Source organism: Rosa rugosa, chromosome 3 (genome assembly GCF_958449725.1).
Source record: "Rosa rugosa chromosome 3, drRosRugo1.1, whole genome shotgun sequence".
Taxonomy (NCBI): domain Eukaryota; kingdom Viridiplantae; phylum Streptophyta; class Magnoliopsida; order Rosales; family Rosaceae; genus Rosa; species Rosa rugosa.
The window spans coordinates 48,872,590-48,895,130 of record NC_084822.1 but is presented as its reverse complement, the minus strand read 5'-3'; the positions used below and the strand labels follow the sequence as shown (position 1 = coordinate 48,895,130).

General features: G+C 37.4%; 1 protein-coding gene and 2 long non-coding RNA genes across 3 annotated transcripts; all 3 read right to left on the bottom strand.

Moving 5' to 3' along the window:
* Positions 1-969, bottom strand: LOC133735366 (uncharacterized). The gene is made up of 2 exons (XR_009858973.1): positions 709-969; positions 1-268 (listed from the first exon to the last, which is right to left on the bottom strand). It is a non-coding gene; the product is annotated as an uncharacterized LOC133735366 (long non-coding RNA).
* Positions 970-8,726: 7,757 nt separating this feature from the next.
* LOC133736558 (uncharacterized) lies at positions 8,727-9,293 on the bottom strand. Its single transcript, XR_009859612.1, has 4 exons — positions 9,257-9,293; positions 9,121-9,159; positions 8,958-9,013; positions 8,727-8,819 (listed from the first exon to the last, which is right to left on the bottom strand). It is a non-coding gene; the product is annotated as an uncharacterized LOC133736558 (long non-coding RNA).
* A 1,660-nt stretch (positions 9,294-10,953) lies between these two features.
* On the bottom strand, positions 10,954-12,744 carry LOC133737869 (protein FAR1-RELATED SEQUENCE 5-like). The gene is made up of 2 exons (XM_062165347.1): positions 12,072-12,744; positions 10,954-10,976 (listed from the first exon to the last, which is right to left on the bottom strand). The coding sequence occupies exons 1-2, from the start codon at positions 12,742-12,744 to the stop codon at positions 10,954-10,956; spliced, it is 696 nt and encodes a 231-aa protein (XP_062021331.1).
* Between the last annotated feature and the right edge of the window lie 9,797 nt (positions 12,745-22,541).

Here is a 22,541-nt window from a genome sequence, read left to right as displayed (position 1 = left end):
TATCAAATATCAACAATTTTCTCCAACTATTCAATATTTCAAACCAAAAAGCAATTTCCAAAACTAAATCAAAGTTCCAAATTGGTAGAACAATCTATTTCCAAACCAAATATCTAACATGCAGCACAAACATAAATCAAAGTTCCAACTTCCAAGTTCCAGCAGTACATCAAAGTTCCAGCAGCAGTAAATCAAAGTTCCAACAGCAGCTGACAATGAAATCAAACACAATTGGTGTCGGATTGGGAGTTTGTGATGCTCCACTTCCCTGACAATGAAATCAAACACATAATTTAGCATAAATGAACATAGTTTGCGACTTTACGATGCTCAACTAATTTGCTGTACTAGCTAGTTGCTCAATAACAGTAAACAATGAAACAATCAATTAACAATTATCAAGCACCAATTATAAAACACTCAAACAGTCATTATCAATCAATTATCAAACACTCATTATCAAACACTCTGTAAAGGAAAACCAAATATCAAACACTCTGTTAAAAAAAAAAAAAAAAAAACAGGGAAATTCCAACAGAATCAAATAAATGCAAGGTTTAAAATTTGGCAAAACAAAAGCAAAAGGAGACAAAAGCAAAAGGAGATAGGCCAACAAAACCTCCAGATCACACAATTTGTCGAAGAACACAACAAATCTTCAATAGAAAATAGAGAATCATGACCGAAGAAGCAAGCAACTCCCCCTACCGATTCCATCCAGAGAAGAGATCAGACGACGTCCTCGGTCAGAGATCGATGCGTCCTCGGTCGGAGATCGACGGCGTCTTCGGTCGGAGATCGACGACGTCCTCGGTCGGAGATCGACGGCGTCCTCGGTCGGAGATCGACGACCTTAAACGTTGTGAGAAGTGAGAGATGAGAAGAGCGGCTGTCGAGAGAGAGAGAGGTGAAGGTCGAGAGAGATGAGGCAGAGAAGTGAAGACTGAAGAGTGAAGACTCAAAATGAGGGGCTGACTAAGTCAGTTAGGGTTTGATAATGATCGAGAGTAATCCGGTGCATAAGAGAGTATGTGTAACCTGTTTTGAACCAATAACAAATCGACAACTATTTAACAATAATATTAATTTAAATAAAATAATATTTCTTTTAATAAATATTAAATATTCTGGCGGTCCGGTTTTTTTTCGGTCGGTTCACAAGGTGAACCCGGTCCCGAACCGAAAAAATCCGGTTCGGTGCGGTCAAGTCAATTTTTCACACTGCTTTCATCCGGTTCGGTCCCCGAGCCGGTTTTCCTGGCCGGTTCAGCCGGTTTTTGCCTTACGGTTCGGTTTCTGCCCACCATGGTGGTTTTTGATGGCCAAGTTGACAAAAACCAGAAGTGAAGAAGAAGAATAGTGATGGAAAAGAAAAATGGCCGCTGGCGTGGAGAACAAGAATTGGGGTTTCGGGTCGATCTGGATTGGTTCGACGACGTGGCGCTACTGATGCAGCAGAATACGATGGTCATTAAAAAGGAAAAAGAAAAAAAAAAAAAAGGAAAAAAGAAATTAAAAAGGAAAAAAGAAATTAAAAAGAAAAAAGAAAAAAGAAATTAAAATGGAAAAAGGAAAAAAAGAAAAATAAAAGGAAAAAGAAATTAAAAAGGAAAAAAAAATTTAAAATGGAAAAAGGAAAAAAAGAAAAATAAAAGGAAAAAGAAAAAAAAATTAAAAAGGAAAAAGGAAAAACAAAAAAAGAAATTAAAAAGGAAAAAAGAAAAGAAATTAAAATGGAAAAAGGAAAAAATAAAAAATAAAAAAAGGAAAAATGAAATTAAAAAGGAAAAAGAAAAAAGAAATTAAAAAAGAAAAAAAGGAAAAAAATAAATTAAAAGGGAAAAAAAAGAAAAAAGAAATAACTGAGGGGTATATTGGACATTTCACCCAAGGCCAATTCCTAATTTCCCGCGGAAATGACCTATTAGACCGAACCGAACAGATTCAGTGCGGTGCGGTTTTTCCCAGTTCGGTGCGGTTTTTTCCGGCTGCGGTTAGGGTATCGGTGCGGTTTTTTTTCAGTTTTCGGTTTCGCGAGCCCACCCCTAATTAGACGGAAATTGAGACCTCAGGGACTTTTCAGATTAAATTGGAATGTCAGGGACTGAAACGATAAGAGAGGCATAGTACAGGGACTAAACAAACGTTAGCCCTAGAATTAAATTTCCACATCTAGAAGGTAACATATTGTCATCATATAAGTAATTATTTGATTTAATGATAAATTACTCAAAGTAGACCTCAGTTATAATTGATTAAGGAAAGTACTAATGATGTACTTAATTAGTAATAAAAGATTCATTACTTTTTTATTTTTTAGAGAATTTTTTTTATAATTAATTACTAATGATTTGGTTAAGGGGTAAACAAGTTACCAACCTTTTTTTAACCACTGCAAGTGGCCTAGTGGTTCTTGGCTAGTTGGGTGTGCTCCCCAACCTAGGTTCGAACCCCGAAGCTGTCAACGTGACCAGACACTGTGCTGCAATGCACAGTTGGAGCATTTCACATGCGCCGAAGGGGTTTTATCTTGAGTCTAGGAAGCCTTTGGGTTCCCCTTGACAAAGTCAAAAAAAAAAAAAAGGTTACCAACCTTTTTAATATTTAAGGCCATTGGATATATTATTAATCTAGCTAACGGCCTAAAATATTCAAAAAAATGGTTGTATAGCAAATAGCCCAGCACCTTATAATTTTCCATCGGCTTCATTATTGTCAGCATTGCAAAAGCGATAGCTTGATTTAAGATAAGAACATCTTAACGCATATTCAAGTGGAATGAGACTCAAAAAAGGTTATTTACTGATTAATAGTTCATGTAGTATTTCGTGGAGACTTAAATAAATGAACAAAGATACACACACACACACACAGGGCCCTTCTATTAAGAGATTTTTCTTTCTTTCTTTTTTTGCCATTTTAAGAGATCGATCATTAGACTTATTTTTCGATCACATATCCACATCTCATCTGTTCAGTTTTTAGGTCTATATAAGTAGATCACCTCTGCAAATTTTCAGCCAAATTGATCATCATTAATGCATTCATAACTGCGATTTACAATTATAAACATGAACGGTTCAGGTTGGACAGATTCGGTTCGTCTATTGATTTAATCTAGTTCAAGACCTTAATGATCATCAATTTGGCTGAAAATTCGCAGAAGTGATCTATATATTAGGACCTAAAAACTGAACGGTAGAGATGTGTGAGGGCAAGTTTGTATTTTGAGATTTCCAGCAACAATAGCCCGAGCGAAGACCATACCCAAAACCGATCGAAGGTGTGACCCAAGAACGATTTTGTTGTGACTAGCTGGATGGTAATAGCAGCAAATAAGACTGATTTCAGAAAATGGAGCTTATAAATGGATATGGTGTGGGAGCTAGATACCTGTGAGTTTAGTGAGGAGGAAGTTCCAGCAGTGGCATGATCTTAGGTTGCAGGATAAGACTATTTGGGTATTGATGGCAAGGTTTTTAAAGATGAAGCCTGATCTCTTGCTTGAAGTTTTTGGGTCGTTCTGGCCTGTCCTTCCAACGGCAATGAACCCGCCTTTTATAGCGAAGGTAGACGAAGAAGATTGGTGATAAGAACCAAGGGTTCTGAGGGAGTATTCTCAGTTTTGGGAAGATAATTCCCAAGCTTTCAAGTTTTGTTTTCTCCATGGAACTAAATGGGTGAAAGTTTGTTCAGGCTATGAGAGTGAAGGACGGTGGTATAGGTATAGGACGGTGGTAATCCCAGATTCTACGCTGCTGTGATCTTTAGGGGATTCTAATCCCCTAATTTCTGATGTTATGAATCGTGATCACAAAGTCTAAGGGTTATTGAAAATTGAAGCAGGATTACTGAGGATATGAATTGGGAGGCTTCTCCATAGATTCTGGGCTCTTACCAGAAATGGTGAAACACCAATCCCAGCAGCAGTTTTGATAGAATGATGTTTCTAGTTCGAGGAAAAAGATTACTCCAATGGGCTTTGGGCTAGAGGCTAATCTAACAGACTTTGGGTCAGGAAATGACTCTAGTGGGCTTTACGTTTTGTTGGGCCTGCTTTGCATCCCTCTCACTAGCCCATATTAAGATTTTGGTCCATCAAGCATGAATTTTGGTTCCCAAGTCCAAAATTATTGACAAACTTTATCTTAATGATAGGCCTCACAGGATCCGTTACCTTCCACACCCCATCCCTTTGTATAAGCCCCAAGTGTAAAAACGTAGCTTGGGTCTACGTGTATTGCATGGTAATTTGGCTTGACGAATTCTTGAAGATGCATGTTAATTGCTTGAGCATTTGGGCTTGCATTATTTATAGTTAACTAGAGCGTTTCTTTTAGACTGCAATAGGCTTGTTTGAAGGCCTAACGAGACTGCGGGTTTAATGACTCGTCTCTTCATGTGTCGCTCATAAAATTGACTTGTGGAATTTTGAGTGTCAACAAGATGTTGATAGGTAATCAAAAAGTAGGTGTAATAATCAATCCCTCAAATTAGCTAAAAAGAGGGATATATATATATATATATACAGCCCCCTTCCAATGAGGGATACCTATTTTTGGCCAACTTGAGGGATAGGCTCCCAGCCCTTGGATCAGGTTTAATGAGCTTGGACGGCTGAGATCGTAAACAGTGATTTAACCCTTATCTAACCCCAATTCGTGAACTCGGGTCCGTTCTCAAGCCTCCCAATTTTTTCTCTTCATCTCTCTCTCTCGCTCAGAGAATTTGCTCGATTTGCATGTCAAGCACATCTCTTGCATCAACTTCTCTAGAAATCAGGTGGGTTTTCTATTTGTAGTGAGTATTTGATTTGTTGAGGGAAATAGTCCACTCTTGCCTTAGATTTCAATTCAATTGCAGCAATTTACAAGTAAATAGTCCATCAATCCAGAGCAATCCCACCGCCATTGATTGGACGAGATGTTGTCGAAAGTGACTCTCTCCAGGCCCCTCCCGATCAGGTTGAGGCAGCCGAGCTCGACCCCAACGACGACGGTAGCGATCTCGAAGAAGACGGTTAGTTTACCTCACTGTAATTTGTTTGGAAATTACAAATTGGGAATTTGATTTTTGTTATTAAGTAGTTGAATGATATGATATATAGTTTGATAGTGAATGTTGAGGAGTTGTAATTGAAGTTCGAATTGGTTTATGTTAGGATAAAGATTTCTGTTTGGGGGGTGTTGAGTTTGAATTTGGCTTATAGAGGTAGACACTCATTTCTTACGTACAGTTCTTTCTCTTGAGGGAAAAGATGAGAAAAGTGGTCCTGACAGTTTGTTGGATTATTGGCTATTCAGCAATGTCGAAAAATATTAACAAAAATTAAAATGCGGAGACTGTAATATGAATTTTTTGCATGAAAGCTAGATTATTCTGTAAAATTGCAATCTTTTTAGTTTCTGATCCATTTCTGTATGTTTGTTGGTTTTTGTACTGGTGCAGCTGCTAAAGTTTCCAGCTCCAATGGTATTTTGTTTATTGAATTTGTACTTGGTATTTTGTTTCATGGATTTTACTCATTTTAGCTATTGGTTGCTGAACTGGAAATTAGTGTTCTTTACTACACATTATTAAGTTGCAAGAATTGTAATATTGTTTCGTGGTTGGGGATTTGGTGGTTCTTTTTAAACTGCAGATCATGTGGGGCAGCATAAATCTTCAAATAAAAGTGACTAAATTTGAGAAAGGTATTGTAAAGTTTGTGCTTTCTTAGTGTATTGAATTCTTAAAGCAGGTGAAACTTTAGCAAATCCTTTTCATTCTTGCCTTAAGATCCGTTGGATGCGTGCTCAAGAGGGGATGAAGAAGCCTTGTTGGATGTGTGCTCAAGAGGATGAAGAAGCCAGCCAAACACCCCTTACTATTGATGTTGTCACAATCAGTTTTCCTATTTGTTGTATCAATACAATTCAAATGATACTCTGTAGTTGAGATTGGAAAGTAATGTTCTGAACTAGTGTATGTATTTTAAAAAACTTATGAGAAATGTATATGTGATTGTTTCTATCTGTCAATTGTATTGCATTTCTGAAACTTATGAGAATGTATTTACAAACATTTGCAAGCAGGCAAGCATATATAGCATATGAAGGGATATATAACAGGTGTTACAATTGTCTCATTTTGGCATTGGAAAAAAATGCATCAAAAGTAATAGTACTGACTACAACATACTGTAATCTACAACTAGTCAATCGGCATCTACTAGATTATCTATACAATCAACATCAATGCTAGACTTGTGACCTTGCATCAGTGAGAAATGCAATTACACAATAGACAAACATGATAGAACCAAAAACAGGTGTTACTCTACTATTCCAGACCTAGCTTCAACATTGATGTTGAGAACCAAAAACAACTTCAAAATTACTACTGACAACGAAAACACTTCTTCATCAAGCACAGCAGCAACTAATCATCCTAACCATACCATGTACACTTCTTCATCAAACACAGCAGCAGCTAATCATCCTGACCACACCATGTACATGGGAAAAAGGAAGGTATTAATTCTTTTAGAAAAAAATTAAAGACTATGTATGGTATAGAGAGGTAATGCAATTACCTGTGACGAATAACTATTAGTATCTATGTCATCTTCACTCAAATTTTCATTTGTATCAACATCAGCAGATCTAAAAGGGCAAAGGAAGGTATATATTTAGTGACAATACTCACCAAATTAACAACAAAGTATGAAATATGTTAAATATGTATTCTTACTGATTGATCAGCATTGGACAATTGCGTTTGTCATGGGTCTGCCCATCTTTACCACATCCATGACAATGTCTACCGGTACTGTTGCGTTTTCCATTTGCCTTCTCTTTTCCTCTCTTAATTCTTTTAGCCCTTCCTTTTGTCTTAACTTCATCTGGTTCTCGAAAATCAAACTGATGAGTTGAACTTGTTTTTGCACAAGGCTCCACACCTTCACTGCTATTATTGGCAAGTAGTGGCCTAATCTTCTCAATCAAAGAATCCATTGTTTCACGAAACAATTGACTTGCTTCTTCACTTAACACTATGCCAAAAAAGCCTTCAGACGACAGATCATCTGTCGTCTGATGAAGTAAAAATCTGTCGTCTAGGTGGCTGCCGTCTCTTAGCCACTCAGACGACAGATATTCTCCGTCGTTGATAATGCACTCAGACGACAAATTTAGTTTAAGGTACTGTCGTCTGAAGTACCTAATATTGAAGAATCGGGGTCTTTCTGTCGTCTGAAACACCATACCACTACATATTTATGTTGTTTCTGTCGTCTGATTTGAAGAACAATGACAGTTATATGTCGACTGATTTCGTATGTAACAACATTTATATCGTGAGTTATGTTGTTTGAGATTTCTTTGGACTACAGATAATTGTGATTCTTGTGGTTAGATTTGATTTCCAACTACAGTTTTAGTTTTTTTTATGTTGTTTGAATGTCACTTGGAGTATAGTCTTACCCAAATTTCTGTTGTCTGAATTAGTATTCAATCTCATTTTTCTGTTGTTTGTTTGGACTTTAAACCTTTGTTTTAGTTATGTTAGTTGTTTGAGAATGATTAGAAATATACTTTTATGTTGTTTGAAGTAGGTAGAAACAACATATGAACCACCTATTTCTGTTGTCTGAGAGCTCTTTGAACTCCACTTTTCTATTGTTTGAAGTAGGTAAAAACAACATATCAACCACCTAGTTCTGTTGTCTGAGAGCTCTTTGCACTCTACTTTTCTGTTGTTTGAACCACCTACTTCTGTTGTCTGAGAGCTCTTTGAACTCCACTTTTCTGTTGTTTGAAGTAGGTAAAAACAACATATCAACCACCTAGTTCTGTTGTCTGAGAGCTCTTTGTACTCTACTTTTCTGTTGTTTGAACGTGGTAGAAACAACAGATGATCATTTGTTTATGTTGTTTCTATTTTCTTGATACAACATAAATTGTGAAACCTGCGTATATATACATCTGTTGCCTTTCAACCATTTCAACATCATTCATTTACAATCATCAAAACCATAAAATTGGACTAAAATCAACATTCAAAATGATGCCTACGTTTCATTGCATCAACATCATCCAAAATACAATTCATAGTTCCAACTCTAAACCTAGCCAACAGTTACATAATGATCGAGATCGAGAACCAAAAAATCATCTTATCTCGATCATTTACCTAATATCTGTTTTAAAGTAAAAAATCCTGTCTGCAAATCCATTTCTCTGAGCTCTGCTTCCATGTCAATTAAGATAAAGTATTAAGCTTATCTCTTGTTCATAAAGACAACAGTTGAACTATTCAGACATTGTGTACAAGGCAAAACTTGAATCTTAGGAGATAAAAGATACTAGTTACGACTTTGACCACACTAGACTTTAACATGCTTCAAACCTTTATCTGCAGCGATCTTTCCTCCTATGTAGCCCTTACTCCACATAATACCTGCAACCAAAAGCAGAAGCAGAAGTGCTGCTGTTAATATTCCGATTGATGTTATGGCTTTCTTCTTTTTGCCATCATCTGAAGGAACTTCAAAGTCTGCAAAGATGTACATTAATTCCAATCAAATTAATCAAACAAAAAATAAGCTCAACTTAACTCGTGTTTTCTAATAAAAACTTATACTGCATTATCAAAAGCATCAACAATGAGTGCAGTTCTAATTCATGCATGAACGATTTCAAGTAGGATAAGTACAAAGTGGGAGTGTAACCTTTTTGTACGATTTCATGAAGCACCTTTTTGTTCTGTATCAACTTGATACTTAACCCCACCAATATTTATCTCCCTTCCACCACAATTAATATGTAAGGAATGATGTTCTGTTTTCCATCATGACAAATCAAAACATGTTCATAAGAAATCTCTCTCAATATACTATCTGAATAAATTGACGTAAAAATAGATTGAAGTAGATCACACATGTAGAGGTCAATTTTGGGACCAAAAGAAATTCTTACTTGCTCCCGAAGCAGAACATGGATAATTTCTTTTTAAGCATGTTGCGACTCTACTTCTGTAACAAAGAACAATATGAGAATCAAGAAGAGAATGACAAAGGTTGGCATGTTTGATCACAAACCAGAGAAAGCATTAAGTTTCTCCTATAGTTCAGAATCTTACATATTATCAGCTGATGAGGAATAGCTCTCTACTAAATTTCTGCAATAAAGAACCAAGGCAGTCTTTATCGCACTCTACAAAGTAATTGGCTAAGATTTAAGAGAAAGACATGTATAGCATATATCATCATACTCACACACTCCCTCTATCACATTCAGTAGGAAGTGAGCTTGGGACAAAGATATTACATTGGGACAAGGTGCAAGTTCTTGTATCCAACTTATAATGTTCAAAGAAATAATGAAACTGTGGGACTATTAAAGCTTTTAAAGGGGAAGAACAGCAAAACTCAATTTAGATAGCTTCATGCACCTGTATGTTCTGCTGAATCGTGTTGTGCCAATTGCACTTGCATCTTCAAATAAGTATAGTATGTTCATTAGCTTCCTGTACATTAACCAACCAGCAATGCAGCAAATATATCCTATACATTTGTGAATCACCATATATACTCAAGTAATTGATGAATGGAAACAAAACACAGTCCGCAATTGACTAATCAAGCAAATCCTGAAGATAATTGTATTGAGGTGCCAAAACTAAATTACCACATCTATTAGAGGACACAAAAAATGTGTTCTCGTATCAAGAAAAATGTGTCCTTTTTTTCCTATAAGGACACAATTTTTGTGTCCTAGAACTGAAAAAAAGGTAGTCATCTTTCCTCTACAAGGACACACAAACCGTGTCCTTAAAAGTTGAGACCAAGAAAAAGATAATCAGATCTTAAGCCACATATTTGAAGCAACAAATTGAAGTAGATTGTCAAAATTCAAAGATGTTTGATATTACATTCTTAATTTTATGTCTTAGGAAATTTCTCCAACAGAAAGTGTGCTTCCTACTCCAGCGGATCATTCCCAGGTCAAACATAAGCATCTTTGATAGGCAAATAGCTATTCACTGATGTCTTAATCTCATATATATGTGCATATATGTGGTTCAGTCTTAATCAATTCATAAAACGCTATAACGTACAAGTTTGAAACAGTATAATAAGTTTGCAACTAAGTTAAGTTCACATAAAAGTTGACATAAAACTATCATTGAAGATATACCTCTTAGATAATTATATTCATTAACAGATAAAAAAGATATTAAAATGACAGAATAAAGAAATTAATTTTACCAAATGACAATGCAGATATCAAAAGTTGACAATAATAACTGTTAAGAATGAAGAAGTTCAACATACGTACCAATCTAGAGACTACTATAATAGTCTGCATCAATACTAACTATCATGTACAAGCAAGAACAAAATGCAAGATGATAATCATCAAAGGAATCCATACCTGATAATTATTAGATAAGCATCAATACTAACTATCATGTATACCTGAAAGAACAAAGACAATCCTTCATCTGTCCCATAGAAACCGAGAAGTGTTAAATCCGATAATTGCAGATTTACCAGAATGGTCATTTTGATAACACATTGAAAAATTTGACAATGAATTTTACTCCCCCAAATAAAGCATACATATTTTGAAGTTAGTCTTCCCTTTGTTTCTATGTAAAGATGATGACAGAATTTTGTGTTTCAGATTAGTTCTAAGATGCAAATGGTCAAAGTATTTCCTATTTAATATGCAAACCTCTAAGGCTCTAATCTTTTGTTTGATTAAAGAATGACTATACACAATTGATGACTTGAGAAATTGGCTGTGATATTCAACGATTGGTATTTATTTATTTAATTTCAAAAGGAAGAAAAAAAATGTCTACCTCTTTCTCTCCCTTTCCAATGTCTCTGTCTCTTGTTGTAGCTGTTTCCTTTTCCCTTAATTCGATCATTTTCAGTGTGTTTTCTTTAGGCCAATATGTAAGTTTCTACTCATGCAGCAAATTACAACCTGCAAATAAATACACACACAGTAAACCAGTGTACCAAAAGCCAAACTCCTGCAACCCAAATAAGATTCCAAACACGCAATTTATCACTAGAATCTGATTAGAAGGACACAATATAAACAGAGATTCAATATCAAAAGTAAAAGCTCAAGCAATTCCATCACCCACTGCAAATATACACCTAAATTGCAGGCAAAACCTAACCTAAAATTAGTCAGAAATCAAACACTAGACAAATGAATATTAGAAAATTACCTTTTCAGAGTAGCAAGAATAAGATGGCAGAGTGGTATTTGGGTATATGGTTATAGTTAAGGGTTTATGGTCACAGAAAGGGGAGTGAGAGAATGGGATAGAAGGCGAAGATGAAGACAGAAAACCGTGGTGAAGGTTGAGGAATGAATCGGGAGTTGACCTGGCCACCGACGACAGCGATAGAGGGAAGCGAGTCCCAAAGAGTCAGCTTCGCCGTGGTCATCGAGAGCTGTGCAAGCTCTTTGGATTTCGTTGACCAGCGAGACCAGGTTCTCCATACACAATACTCAGCGGTGGCGGAGGAAGCTACGGTGGGAGTCAAATCGGGTGAAATCCGATACCCCAAATTTGGTATGCAGATGAGGGAGAGATGACAGAGAAATTTACCCACTGCAATTGCTGGAGGATAGACTTTTGCTTCGATAGCAACTGGTGTTTTTGGCCATGTGGGTAAGGATGAAGAGGGAGATTTCGCGAGAGAGGCGGCGAGCTGCGAGTAGTGGGCGTCGAAGAAGAGCATCGAAGAAGAGGTGCTGCTAGGTTTGGGAGATGGAAAATGAGTTTTCTGATTTTTTTTCACCAAGTGTAGGAAAGCACGTGGCCGGGTCTAGGTCTATTAAAAGATAGATAAGTTTTAGTTCAGCCAAAAATAGGTTTTTGTCCACACAAGAAGAAATAATTTCTTCATTTACTCAGACAACAGAATTCTGTTGTCTGAGTTTTCTAAATTACAACAAACTTGAAAAAATTGATCTTGTATTGATTTTGATACTATTTAGACAACAGAAATAGTTAAAACTGTCGTCTGAAGACGTTCAAAAAAATCAGACAACAGAAAAAACCTCTTCTGTTGTCTGAAGGGTATGGTTTGAAGCATTTTTTGGCATAGTGTAAGACAACGCTATCAATTACATGTGAATATTGCTGGAACAGTAGACCACGTTTTTCAAGTAAGGACTTCCTAACAGTTATCTCCATGTCAATCTTGTCCATCACAACCTCAGACCTTGCAGATTTTGTCCATCTCTTCAAAATGTATTGATCTGACAATTTATGAACTTGATGTAACTTGTGTAAGTATGCTAGAACATGTCTACATGGGACTCCTGCACTCTCAAACAATTTGCAGCTACATGAGGCAAAAGGTATTGATTTGTCATACATAATGACTCGGGCTCTTCCACCCTCATGATCCTGACGCATAACCTTAAGTATACAATTAGTTTCATCCTCCTTTGTAACCTCAAGATTGTAACTGTAGCTCTCCCACAACTGATCTTGAAATATGTAATAGTACTTCCGTGTATAAATAGCAGCCATTTGCTTTTCCATCTTAATGCGGCACTTAAATCTTGGCTTCTCATTGATGTCAATGTGATCTGAAATCAACTCCTCATGCCGTTTGTGTAAAAGACCCCGACTAAACTGAACCATGAAGTCCACTAGAGAATTTTTATGAGAAACATAATCCTTAAAAAAGGAATGCGCACTTTCTGCTCGTTGACTACTTGACATGCTAGCTGAGATCAATGTTGACTACTTAAAAAAGGAATGCGCACTTTCTGCTCGTTGACTACTTGACATGCTAGCTGCTCGTTGACATCAATGCGCACTTTCTGCTCGTTGATGTCAATGTGATCTGAAATCAACTCCTCATGCCGTTTGTGTAAAAGACCCCGACTAAACTGAACCATGAAGTCCACTAGAGAATTTTTATGAGAAACATAATCCTTAAAAAAGGAATGCGCACTTTCTGCTCGTTGACTACTTGACATGCTAGCTGAGAAAATGTGGTTCATATAAGCCGGCACCCATCTAAACTAGGGCTGGGACAGTTCGGGTTTGCCGGAAAAAAAATAAGAACCGAGACCGAACCGACAGGACAACATTCGGGTCGGTTTAATGATTTCTAAACTCTGAAACCGAGCAAAACCCGAACCGACAAGAATCAGTTCGGTTTCACGATTCCTTGATTCCATTTATGCTTGAATGCCGATCTAAATCTATCTGAAAATCTGGTTGTATTTTGTTGATGGTGGTCGTTCAATAGAGTAATCTGATATTTTGGCTTCAAATTAAACACATGCCTAGAACACAAATTCATGCAATAGATCTGGAGAAATCTCGATACAAGTAGCTACGAAGAAGAAGTGAAATAGAAGGAGGAGGAGGAGAGAAGAAGAATGGTTGTGGCCACTCTCTCCAACTCGGCTCTCTCCCACATCATCGGCTGCGACACGGCCAGAGAGCTCTGGCTGAAGCTGGAGGAGAATTGCTCGTCTCTGTTGAACTTCCACATCACGAAATACAGGTCTGATTTGGAGAGGAGCACCAAAGGAAGCAACTCAGTTCATGCTTATGTGCAGAGGATTGAAGAGATCAGGAACCGTGGAACTACTGTGGAATTATGATTAGAAAGAAACAGAGAATAGAGAAAGGGAGGTGGTGGGCGGCCTAGAGACAGAGAGAAATGGGAGTATGTGAGGATAGAGTTTGTATTTTATTAGAGAAAAAGATAGTGTAAAGGCAAGTCTATCATAAGCACATGAGGTTGCCCATTAAAATACTGCCACCTAATTATATAAAGTATGGGGGAAGTGTGATTATACATTGCACTATCTCGGTTCGGATAAAACGAGAAACACAAGATGAGAACCGGAACCGAACCGGCTGCTATGACACCTGAACCGAACCGGAGCAAAACAATTAAACTAAGAGAGAAAACCGACCCGAACCGAACCGAATCGGCCGGTTCGGACCGGTTCCTCGGTTTTTCGGGTCTAAAGTCCCAGCCCTAATCTAAACCGAATTTCATAAATTGATTGCAGCCACTTATGTCCACTTAATCCACTTTTTGCAAGAATTGATTTCCATTTGAAGTCAAACTCCTCTGCATTCTCAGATGAATAAATGCAATTTCTGAATTCATCATAGTGATCTCTGAATTTGATTGCATCAAGCTTCTCAGAAAACTTTATCAAGATATGCCAGCTACAATATCTGTGAAATGTGTCTGGGAGGACTTCAAAAATAGCTTTTTCCATGGCTGGATGTTGATCAGTAATGATCATTTTAGGAGGACCCCCTGGCATAGCATTCAAAAGTTCTTTCAACAACCACACAAACGAAGCTGTAGTCTCGTCACTTAAGAATGCAGCTCCAAACACAATTGTCTGACCATGGTTATTTATTCCCATCAATGGTGCAAAAATCAAACTATACCGATTGGTTTGGTATGTTGTGTCAAAGATAATCACATCACCATAAAACTTATACGACTATCTCGAAATTGCATCAGCCCAAAAACAATGAGTAATCCTATTTTCAAAATCTGCCTTTATTGTGAAAAAGAACCCGGAATTTTTTTCTTGCTCTAGCAGAAAGTAGTCATGCAACATTTCTCCATCATGCCCTTTTGTCTCTTTACGCTTATCCCTTTCAAGATTGTACAAATCTTGTTGTGTACAACCAATGTACTGAAATCCTCCTGCTTGCACTCCAAGAATGTCAAATTGCTGGTGTGTGGGTATGTTTACCATGGATAGTTGTTCCCATAATGATCTCTAAGCTTTAGTAAGTCGACGATTGGACTTCAGCAAGTGGAGTCTTTTTGGACTTGTCATAGGATGAGTGTGAGCTTCTTCAAATATATTGACTACAAATCCACCAGACTTGTCTCTCACAACTATCATTCTCGCCTTACAGTCCTCCCTTACTACACCACGAATCCTTTTCTCATCACCAGTCAATTCAATCGGACTATTTCCTTGTCTATTGCAAAAAAACTCTTTCCTTATAAACTCATTAGTTGCTCTGCTCCTTTTACTGGAACCAATTCGTACAACAAACCCAGCTGCAGATGCATATTTGGTATAAAAAAACATGTGCCTCTTCCCATGTTTTAAATTGCTGACCCTTGAAGGGTTTAAGCTCATTCCTTACTTGAGGATAGAAAGCTGAAGTAGAGACATTTTCTTCTGACGGAGGGATAGCTTGAATAGGTTCAGTTTCCATTTCCGCAGGTACAATAATCCCATTAGTCTCCATTTCTGCAGGTACAACCATCTTATTATCTGTCATATCTTCAGCTCTTCTATCAATTACAGAATGCCACAACACATATAGCAAAACTAAAAGTTTTCGTTAAACTAATGAATGCAAAGCCAATTTTAAATGAATGAATGCAAAGCCATTTTCAAATGAATGCAAAGCCGTTTTCAAATTGATGAATGCAAAGTCATGAAACTAAACACATGCAGAAGGACTAAAAATTTCTAGCACAGAACTTGTTTCGAGCATAAGCTCATAGCACAGAACTTGCCTCAAAACATACAAAAGCCAAAGAGTTTCAGGTCCTCCATATTAATCAAATCAAATTCCCATAAAAACTCCAAAAGTTTAATTCTTTTCAAATAGACAATCAAAGATAAAGAGTGAATTGATGACAAAAATTAGAACAACAAAATAACAAATGTGGATAAACCCATAAAATTGAGCATCAAACAAGCATCAGAACAGAGGTCCTTGTACATAATTGAAAAGAAATACCATAGCAGAAGAAGAGCCATACCGGATTTGTCTTAGAAAGTAAACATCAGGATACCACAAGCCTTTGTTTCTTCGACGCTCTCTATCTCTCTCTTGAGCGGACTGTTTGATCGTTCTCTCACTCCGCTTCCCGATCTTTTCTGAGCGCCAAATCGAAAGAATTGAGGTTCAGTTTCGCGCCTGAGTTCACGAATTGGAGTTCACGAATTGAGGTTAGATAAGGGTTAAATCACTGTTTACGATCTCAGCCGTCCAAGCTCATTAAACCTGATCCAAGGCCTCGCCAAAAATAGGTATCCCTCATTGGAAGGGGGCTGATATTGAAGGAATGGATGGATTTCAAAACTTTTTAATTAGTGCGGAATTAGTTTAACCATTAAACTACTAACTAAACATAAAATCCATTCCTTTAACCCATGATCTTGGCTTATTGTGATATGTATATAAACATAGCATGCATAGTAAGGAAGAACAAAGAGGGAGTTTATGTTCTACTCACCCTTGGAGCGTGATTTTAATCCGATCCAAGTGAACCACCAAAGTTCCTCTCCTTGATCTCTCCTTGTGTGTGTTTCCTCCACCTTGAAGCACCTTGGATTAAGAACTCCTTCTTGTACTCCTTCTTGTGCTTGTAATCTTCTCTTTTGATGTAACAAGTAAAGCCACAAAAGGATATGGCCTCTAAGGATCTTCACCAAGTGAATCAAGAGATGAAGAAAGATGAAAGAAAAGAAGAAATTATGCAAGTGTTCTTCTTTACTTTAATTTTGTAATGGACCAAGAAAGAACTATTTCTCTCTCTCTCTCTCAAATCTGAAAATAATAGTGTGGAGACACACTTATTCTCTTTGTCCATGCTTTCACTTTTATATAATAGGAAATAACTCCAATTACTAAAAGAAAATATTGACTTTCATAAAGCCAATATTTTGGCTGGTCCATACTTGTTATTGGGCACTAAAAATGTGTCTTGGGCTTTCATTTAAATCTCATTTAGTGAAGCCCAAGTCCACACGAAAAGCCCGACAATCGTTTAGGCCCAATAGGTTCGGTTTTACCCGAAAAACCTAATTATGTCCAAATAATAAATCTAATTAATTATTTGGTCATAACCAACTCTTGTTTAATCTTCTTCATATACAATCTCAAGGATCCACTTATATGGTGTGCGATCTCTTAGGTTCTAATTAACAAGGCAGTGAAGTTTATAGAAACCATTCTATTTTGTTTACGAATCAAAAACTCCATTTTTGATTCTCCCTTGTTATTAGGATTATAAATGTTTATTAATCCTCGGGGACTTCACAAGTCATGAGTGACGTCTTGCAACATATCATGACTACCCTAGTTAATGTAGAATGACAAAGAACCTATTCAATTGGAATTACAATACAATACGGTCCTTCTCTAACACTATGTTCTAAATCACATCATCGGGGTATGGAATTGATATGTCAATCCCCTAATGTGATTTTCATTCTTATGTGATTCTTAGAATGTGATTAAAAACTCCTTTTTAATCTCATTCAATGCTTTGGCCAAAGACTCATTGAATCACATCTTTGAACATACACCTTATTTACTTAAGGATAGAGATTCCTTATTGTACACTCACATGTCTCCATGACCGAATTGATTATACCAATGAATGCATCTATTATATCCATTAAGGGACACAATATTATTGCATCATCAAGAGATAATCCATTCACTCATAAGACAACTATGGTGTCTCAGGTCAAAGGACTAATTTGTATTATTGCAATTTAGAGTTCAAGTTTGACATGTAAGTAAGACTCCATACAAGAACTCTAATGATCGCGTTCAGTGTACTCTTTAAGTTAAGAGCACCCACATACTTGTATTAGTGTCTCTACACAAATGACAAGAGACATATCATCCTCCATATTGAGCATACATAGTATGTGCTAGTCTTTCCGGATTATCAATGTCCAAGTGATAATCCTATGACTAGGAACCTTTTAGGATAAGAGTGTGAAAGAGTAAAGGTCTCACACATCTAACTCTTTAGATTACTTTCTCTTTAACTCATATTCCTTGGACCTTGTTCAATCAAATATTAAATATAAGCAATGAACAATAAACTTGCCCTTTTGAATAATAATAATTACAATAAGAGTTAATTACTGCTTACTCCCTATACTTATAGGGTTTCATCGTTTTAGTCCCTGACCTTCGAATTTCACCTAAAAAGTCCCTGAACTCTCAATTTCCTAATTCGTCCCTGCCGTCAGTTTTCTGTCAAATTCTTCGTTAAATTGCTGACGTGGCATTCTGTACACACCGAAATATCTATTATACCCTCACTACCTCTTTTTTTTATTTTATTTATTTTTTTTTTTTTGACCTTGTCTTCTTCCAGCTCTCTCTCCTCCTCTGGTTATCTCTGTCTTCCTCGTCCAAAAACAAACGCGGTTCTCTCTCCATCTCCAAATCTTCGACGACGCGAACGCCACCCACCGCCACCATCACAACCCTCATGCCCTCCCTTCTCTCCTTATCCCACACCCCAATGTCCTCCTCAACCCCCCGCCGCCATGCTGGACCGACAACGAGGCCGAAGCCCTCATCTCAATCTTCAAGGACAAGTGGTCCTCTCTCGACCACACCAATCTCAAAGCCACCAACTGGGATGACGTCGCCACCACCCTCGCCGCCCAATTCCCATTGACCGCCATGCAGTGCCACAAGTGGAGATGGGTTCGAAGGTCGAACAAGAACATCTTTGGGACGAGATCGGAGAAGAAGATTACCGCCATTAGCTGTCTCTCTCTCTCTCTCTCCCCCCCCCCCCCCCCCCCGATCTTTATATCTTCTTCTTCTTCTCTGGAAAAGTCTCTACCTTTCTCTCTCAGATTTGTATCCCTATTCACGCAATCCAAGTTGCTCGCTGCCTCAAATTCGACAGAGACGGATACCGGCGAGTTCCCAAAATTTTCCTGCAGATCGAACCTGAACCGATTGTGGTTGATGAAAATAGCACCCAAGTCCAGTCGGAGTTGACCTCGAACATACCGGTCTTCAACGCGAGCTTCAACCGATCGAGCCGGGTGTCGTCGTTTAGGGCTTTGGAGGCTGAGGATTGGCGGAGATGGTGGTGGTAGCGGCGGCGTTAGGGCACGGGGCTCTCAACATGCATGAAGGCAGATCATGTGAGGTTCGATTCAAGTCTGGATGTGTCGGTTTTGTCGCTCAGGGCTCTGAACCGATCACAATCTGCAAAAGCCACCGTCTTTCCACCACCACCTCCTCGTCCTCCGCCGCGACTCGGACCGCTCCGGCCACCTCCCCTGCAAAGACATATGGGAAATCGGGATCGGGCTGGACCGATTCGTGAAGGTAAGAGAAGAGCAGTGGTAAAGATTTGGATTTTGTTGGATTTGATCAGTTTGGTTTAGGTTGCGGTTGGTATTGATAGGGATTTGGTTTGGTTTTGGGGAAGGAAAGAATCTGAGGATGGTTTGGTCAGGGATTTGGTTTGGATTTTCGCTGATTCAGAATTGTCGGTGATAAGGAAGAAGAAGACGGGGAGAAACAAAGGAGGAGAGAGAGCGTGGAAGGAGAAAAGGTCAAAAGGAAAAAGGGGAAAAAAAAAAAACGAAATGGATGAAATGGATTGAGGGTAAAACAGACATTTCAGCATGAAATGGATGCCACGTCAGCAATTTAACAAACAATTTAGACGGGGCTTGACGGCAGGGATCAATTGGGAGGAAATTGAGAGTTCGAGGAGTTTTTAGGTGAAATTCGAAGGTCAGGGACTGAAACGACGAAACCATATAAGTATAGGGAGTAAGCAGTAATTAACTCTTACAATAATAATTACATCAAAATGATTGTTTTAGGACACAATTCCTTCAGATATATATATATATATATATATATATATATATATATATATATATATATATATATAAAGGATCAAGAGAGGACGTCCTTAAACTCTTTTTTTTTTTGATCAAAAAGAACTTCATTAATAATGAAATATTACAACGATTTGTGGAACAATACTCGGCCAAAGTACACCGACACGGTGACTATTACCCGAATAGTGATCCAACTAGACTTCGCAATGGAAATCCATACTGACAGACTGATGGAGCCAAGAAGGCCCCGACTCCAAACAAAGCAAAGGTTGACTAACTTTTAATGCCTTTTTTGCAAGTCGGTGGGCAACCTTGTTGCCTTCCCGCTTCACAAAGTGGCAACTGCGAATGGGAAAAGGCTTAACTAAAGACTTAACTTCATCAATAATATGACCTTCAAAACTTAGATCATCAGAACTATCATGTAGAGTATTGATGACTGAAAGAGCATCACCTTCAACCTCCAGGTTTGAGAATCCAACGTGGATCGCAAAGCGGAGTCCATGTAATGGTGCTAAGGCTTCTACTGACCTGGGAGGAATATTGCCCACCTGTGGAACAGCTAAAGCCCCTTTTAACAACCCTTGATGATCCCTGAACACCACACCCAGTCCACATACTCCATTTTTCACATCACAAGCCCCGTCAAAATTCATCTTTAGAGACCCTACTCTTGGAGCTATCCAAACCACTCGATTTTGGAGACCTGTAACATTTCCAGCTTTATTTGAATCCCTTATATGCACACCATGATTTTGCCACTCACCAGCTAAGCTAGTAATCTTAGTAGGGTCCATTGTTTGGATAGCTCCAAGAGTTTTTAGTAGCTTAGCTCACTATTTAGTTTTTAGTAGTAGATTACTTTTGCAAAGTTTTAGCTAAATTGATAATCGTTAAGACATTCATAATTGTGATTTACAATTATAGATATGAACGGTTCAGGTTGAACAAATTTGATTCGTCTATTAATTTAATCTAGTTCCATATCTTAACGGTCATCAATTTGATTAAAAAATTAAGTGATATATTCACGGAGTCATACAAATTGAGTGATCGAGATGTTGATATGTGATCGAAAAGTAAGTCACACAAAAGATTTATTAAAATGATCAAAAACATAATTCTCTTAGGCCTCGTTTTGTTTATGGAAGTGAATGTAATTCCTTTGTCTTTTCTATCAAAACTTTTAACTCTGATGTAACATAAGGAAAGTTATTAGGAAAGTTGTTAAATTTTTTGTAAATAATGCAATAAAATAAGGGAAACTCTACAATGTGTTAACTTACGTATGACATGCATACAATTGCCTTAAAGTGGTAAAATGGGTCCTCAAAATAGTAATATTAGTCCTTCAAGTGGTAACATGAGTCCTTAAAGTAGTAAATTTTCTTAGTTACCACATGAGTCCTCGAGTAGTAAAATGAGTCCTTAAAGTGGTAAAAATAGTTGATGTATGATAAATATTAAGAGTATCTCCAACAGCTTCCCTATAATTTCTCTATTATAGGGAAGCAAAAATTAAAATCTCCAAAAAAATTTCTGCTCAAACTCCAACAAATTCTCTATTTTACAGATTCCATATTATTCCCTAGAGCAACTCCAACAATTTCCCCATATTTTGATTTTTCTCCACTTTAGGGGAAAAATAGCCTCTTTTGCTCCAACAGATTCCCTATAACTTTCTCTATTTTAGGGAAAGTGAGGAAATAGAAAACCAAATTCCCTATATTTAAAGCAATCTCTAAAATTTTAAGGAAGAATATGGAGATTTTAGAGATTGTTGTAAAATAGGGAATCTGTTGGAGTTGGAGAAGAAAAAGATGCTAAAGCTTTAACTTTTGCTTCCTTATTCTACAGAAATGATAGGGAAGCTGTTGGAGTTGCTCTAAATCCTTTCCTTATAGATTGCTGTAAACATAGGGAATTTTGTTTTCTCTCTCATCACTATCTTTATTTTAGGGATAATTATAAGGAATCTGTTGGAGCAAAACATCCAAATTTTTCCCTAAAATGGAAAAAAATCAAGATATAGGGAATATGTTGGAGTTGCTCTAACATACCATAACCTTACCCATAAAATAATATGTTGTGAGCTTATAAAGAATTGGGGAAAGTGATTTATTTTGGAGTTTGGAAAGAACTACTTTTCCCTTTATTTTCCCTTCATTCAGGAAAGTATTTCATTTCCTTTTGTATCTCAAACACATGAAAGGAATAAGTTTCATTTCCTGATGCTTACTTTCCCCCCCCCTCTCTCTCTCTCTCTCTCTCTCTCTCTCTCTCTCTCTCTCTCTCTCTCTCTCTCTCTCTCTCTCTCTCTCTCTCTCTCTCTCTCTCTCTCTCTCTCTCTCTCTCTCTCACACACACACACACATCTTTACCGTCAGAATCTTTCAACTCATCATAATTTTGACAACTTTTGGAGCGACCAATTTCATAGAAGATACGAAAGCTAATCATGGTCACAAGATCTAAAACTTAATTCCTTCCCTTTGTATGCTCTTCAAGCTTTCAATTTTGATCTCTTTGGCTTTGGTTGCCTAAGAGGATTTTGTATTCGAACTTTACTTTGTAGTATTTTCTCATAAAAAAGAAGACGGGGTCAATACTCCTCCCCATACTTAAATTTTTTAATACAGCTCCAAACTCTTACAAAAATCTTATAATCCAGCCCCTTAAGATTAGGCCAAGCGGTATTTGTCCGTTTAGTCTTTCCAGATAATCCTACCCTGTTGTTTTCCTGTTACCAAGTTTAAGCATACGATTAAAGGTTACCAAGTTATGACTTCAGCCCTTTATACTATTACCCATCCTTGCTGCAATGGTTCTCTTCTCCATTAAGCTAGTCACTAATCAGGAGAGTTCATTTAACTATGT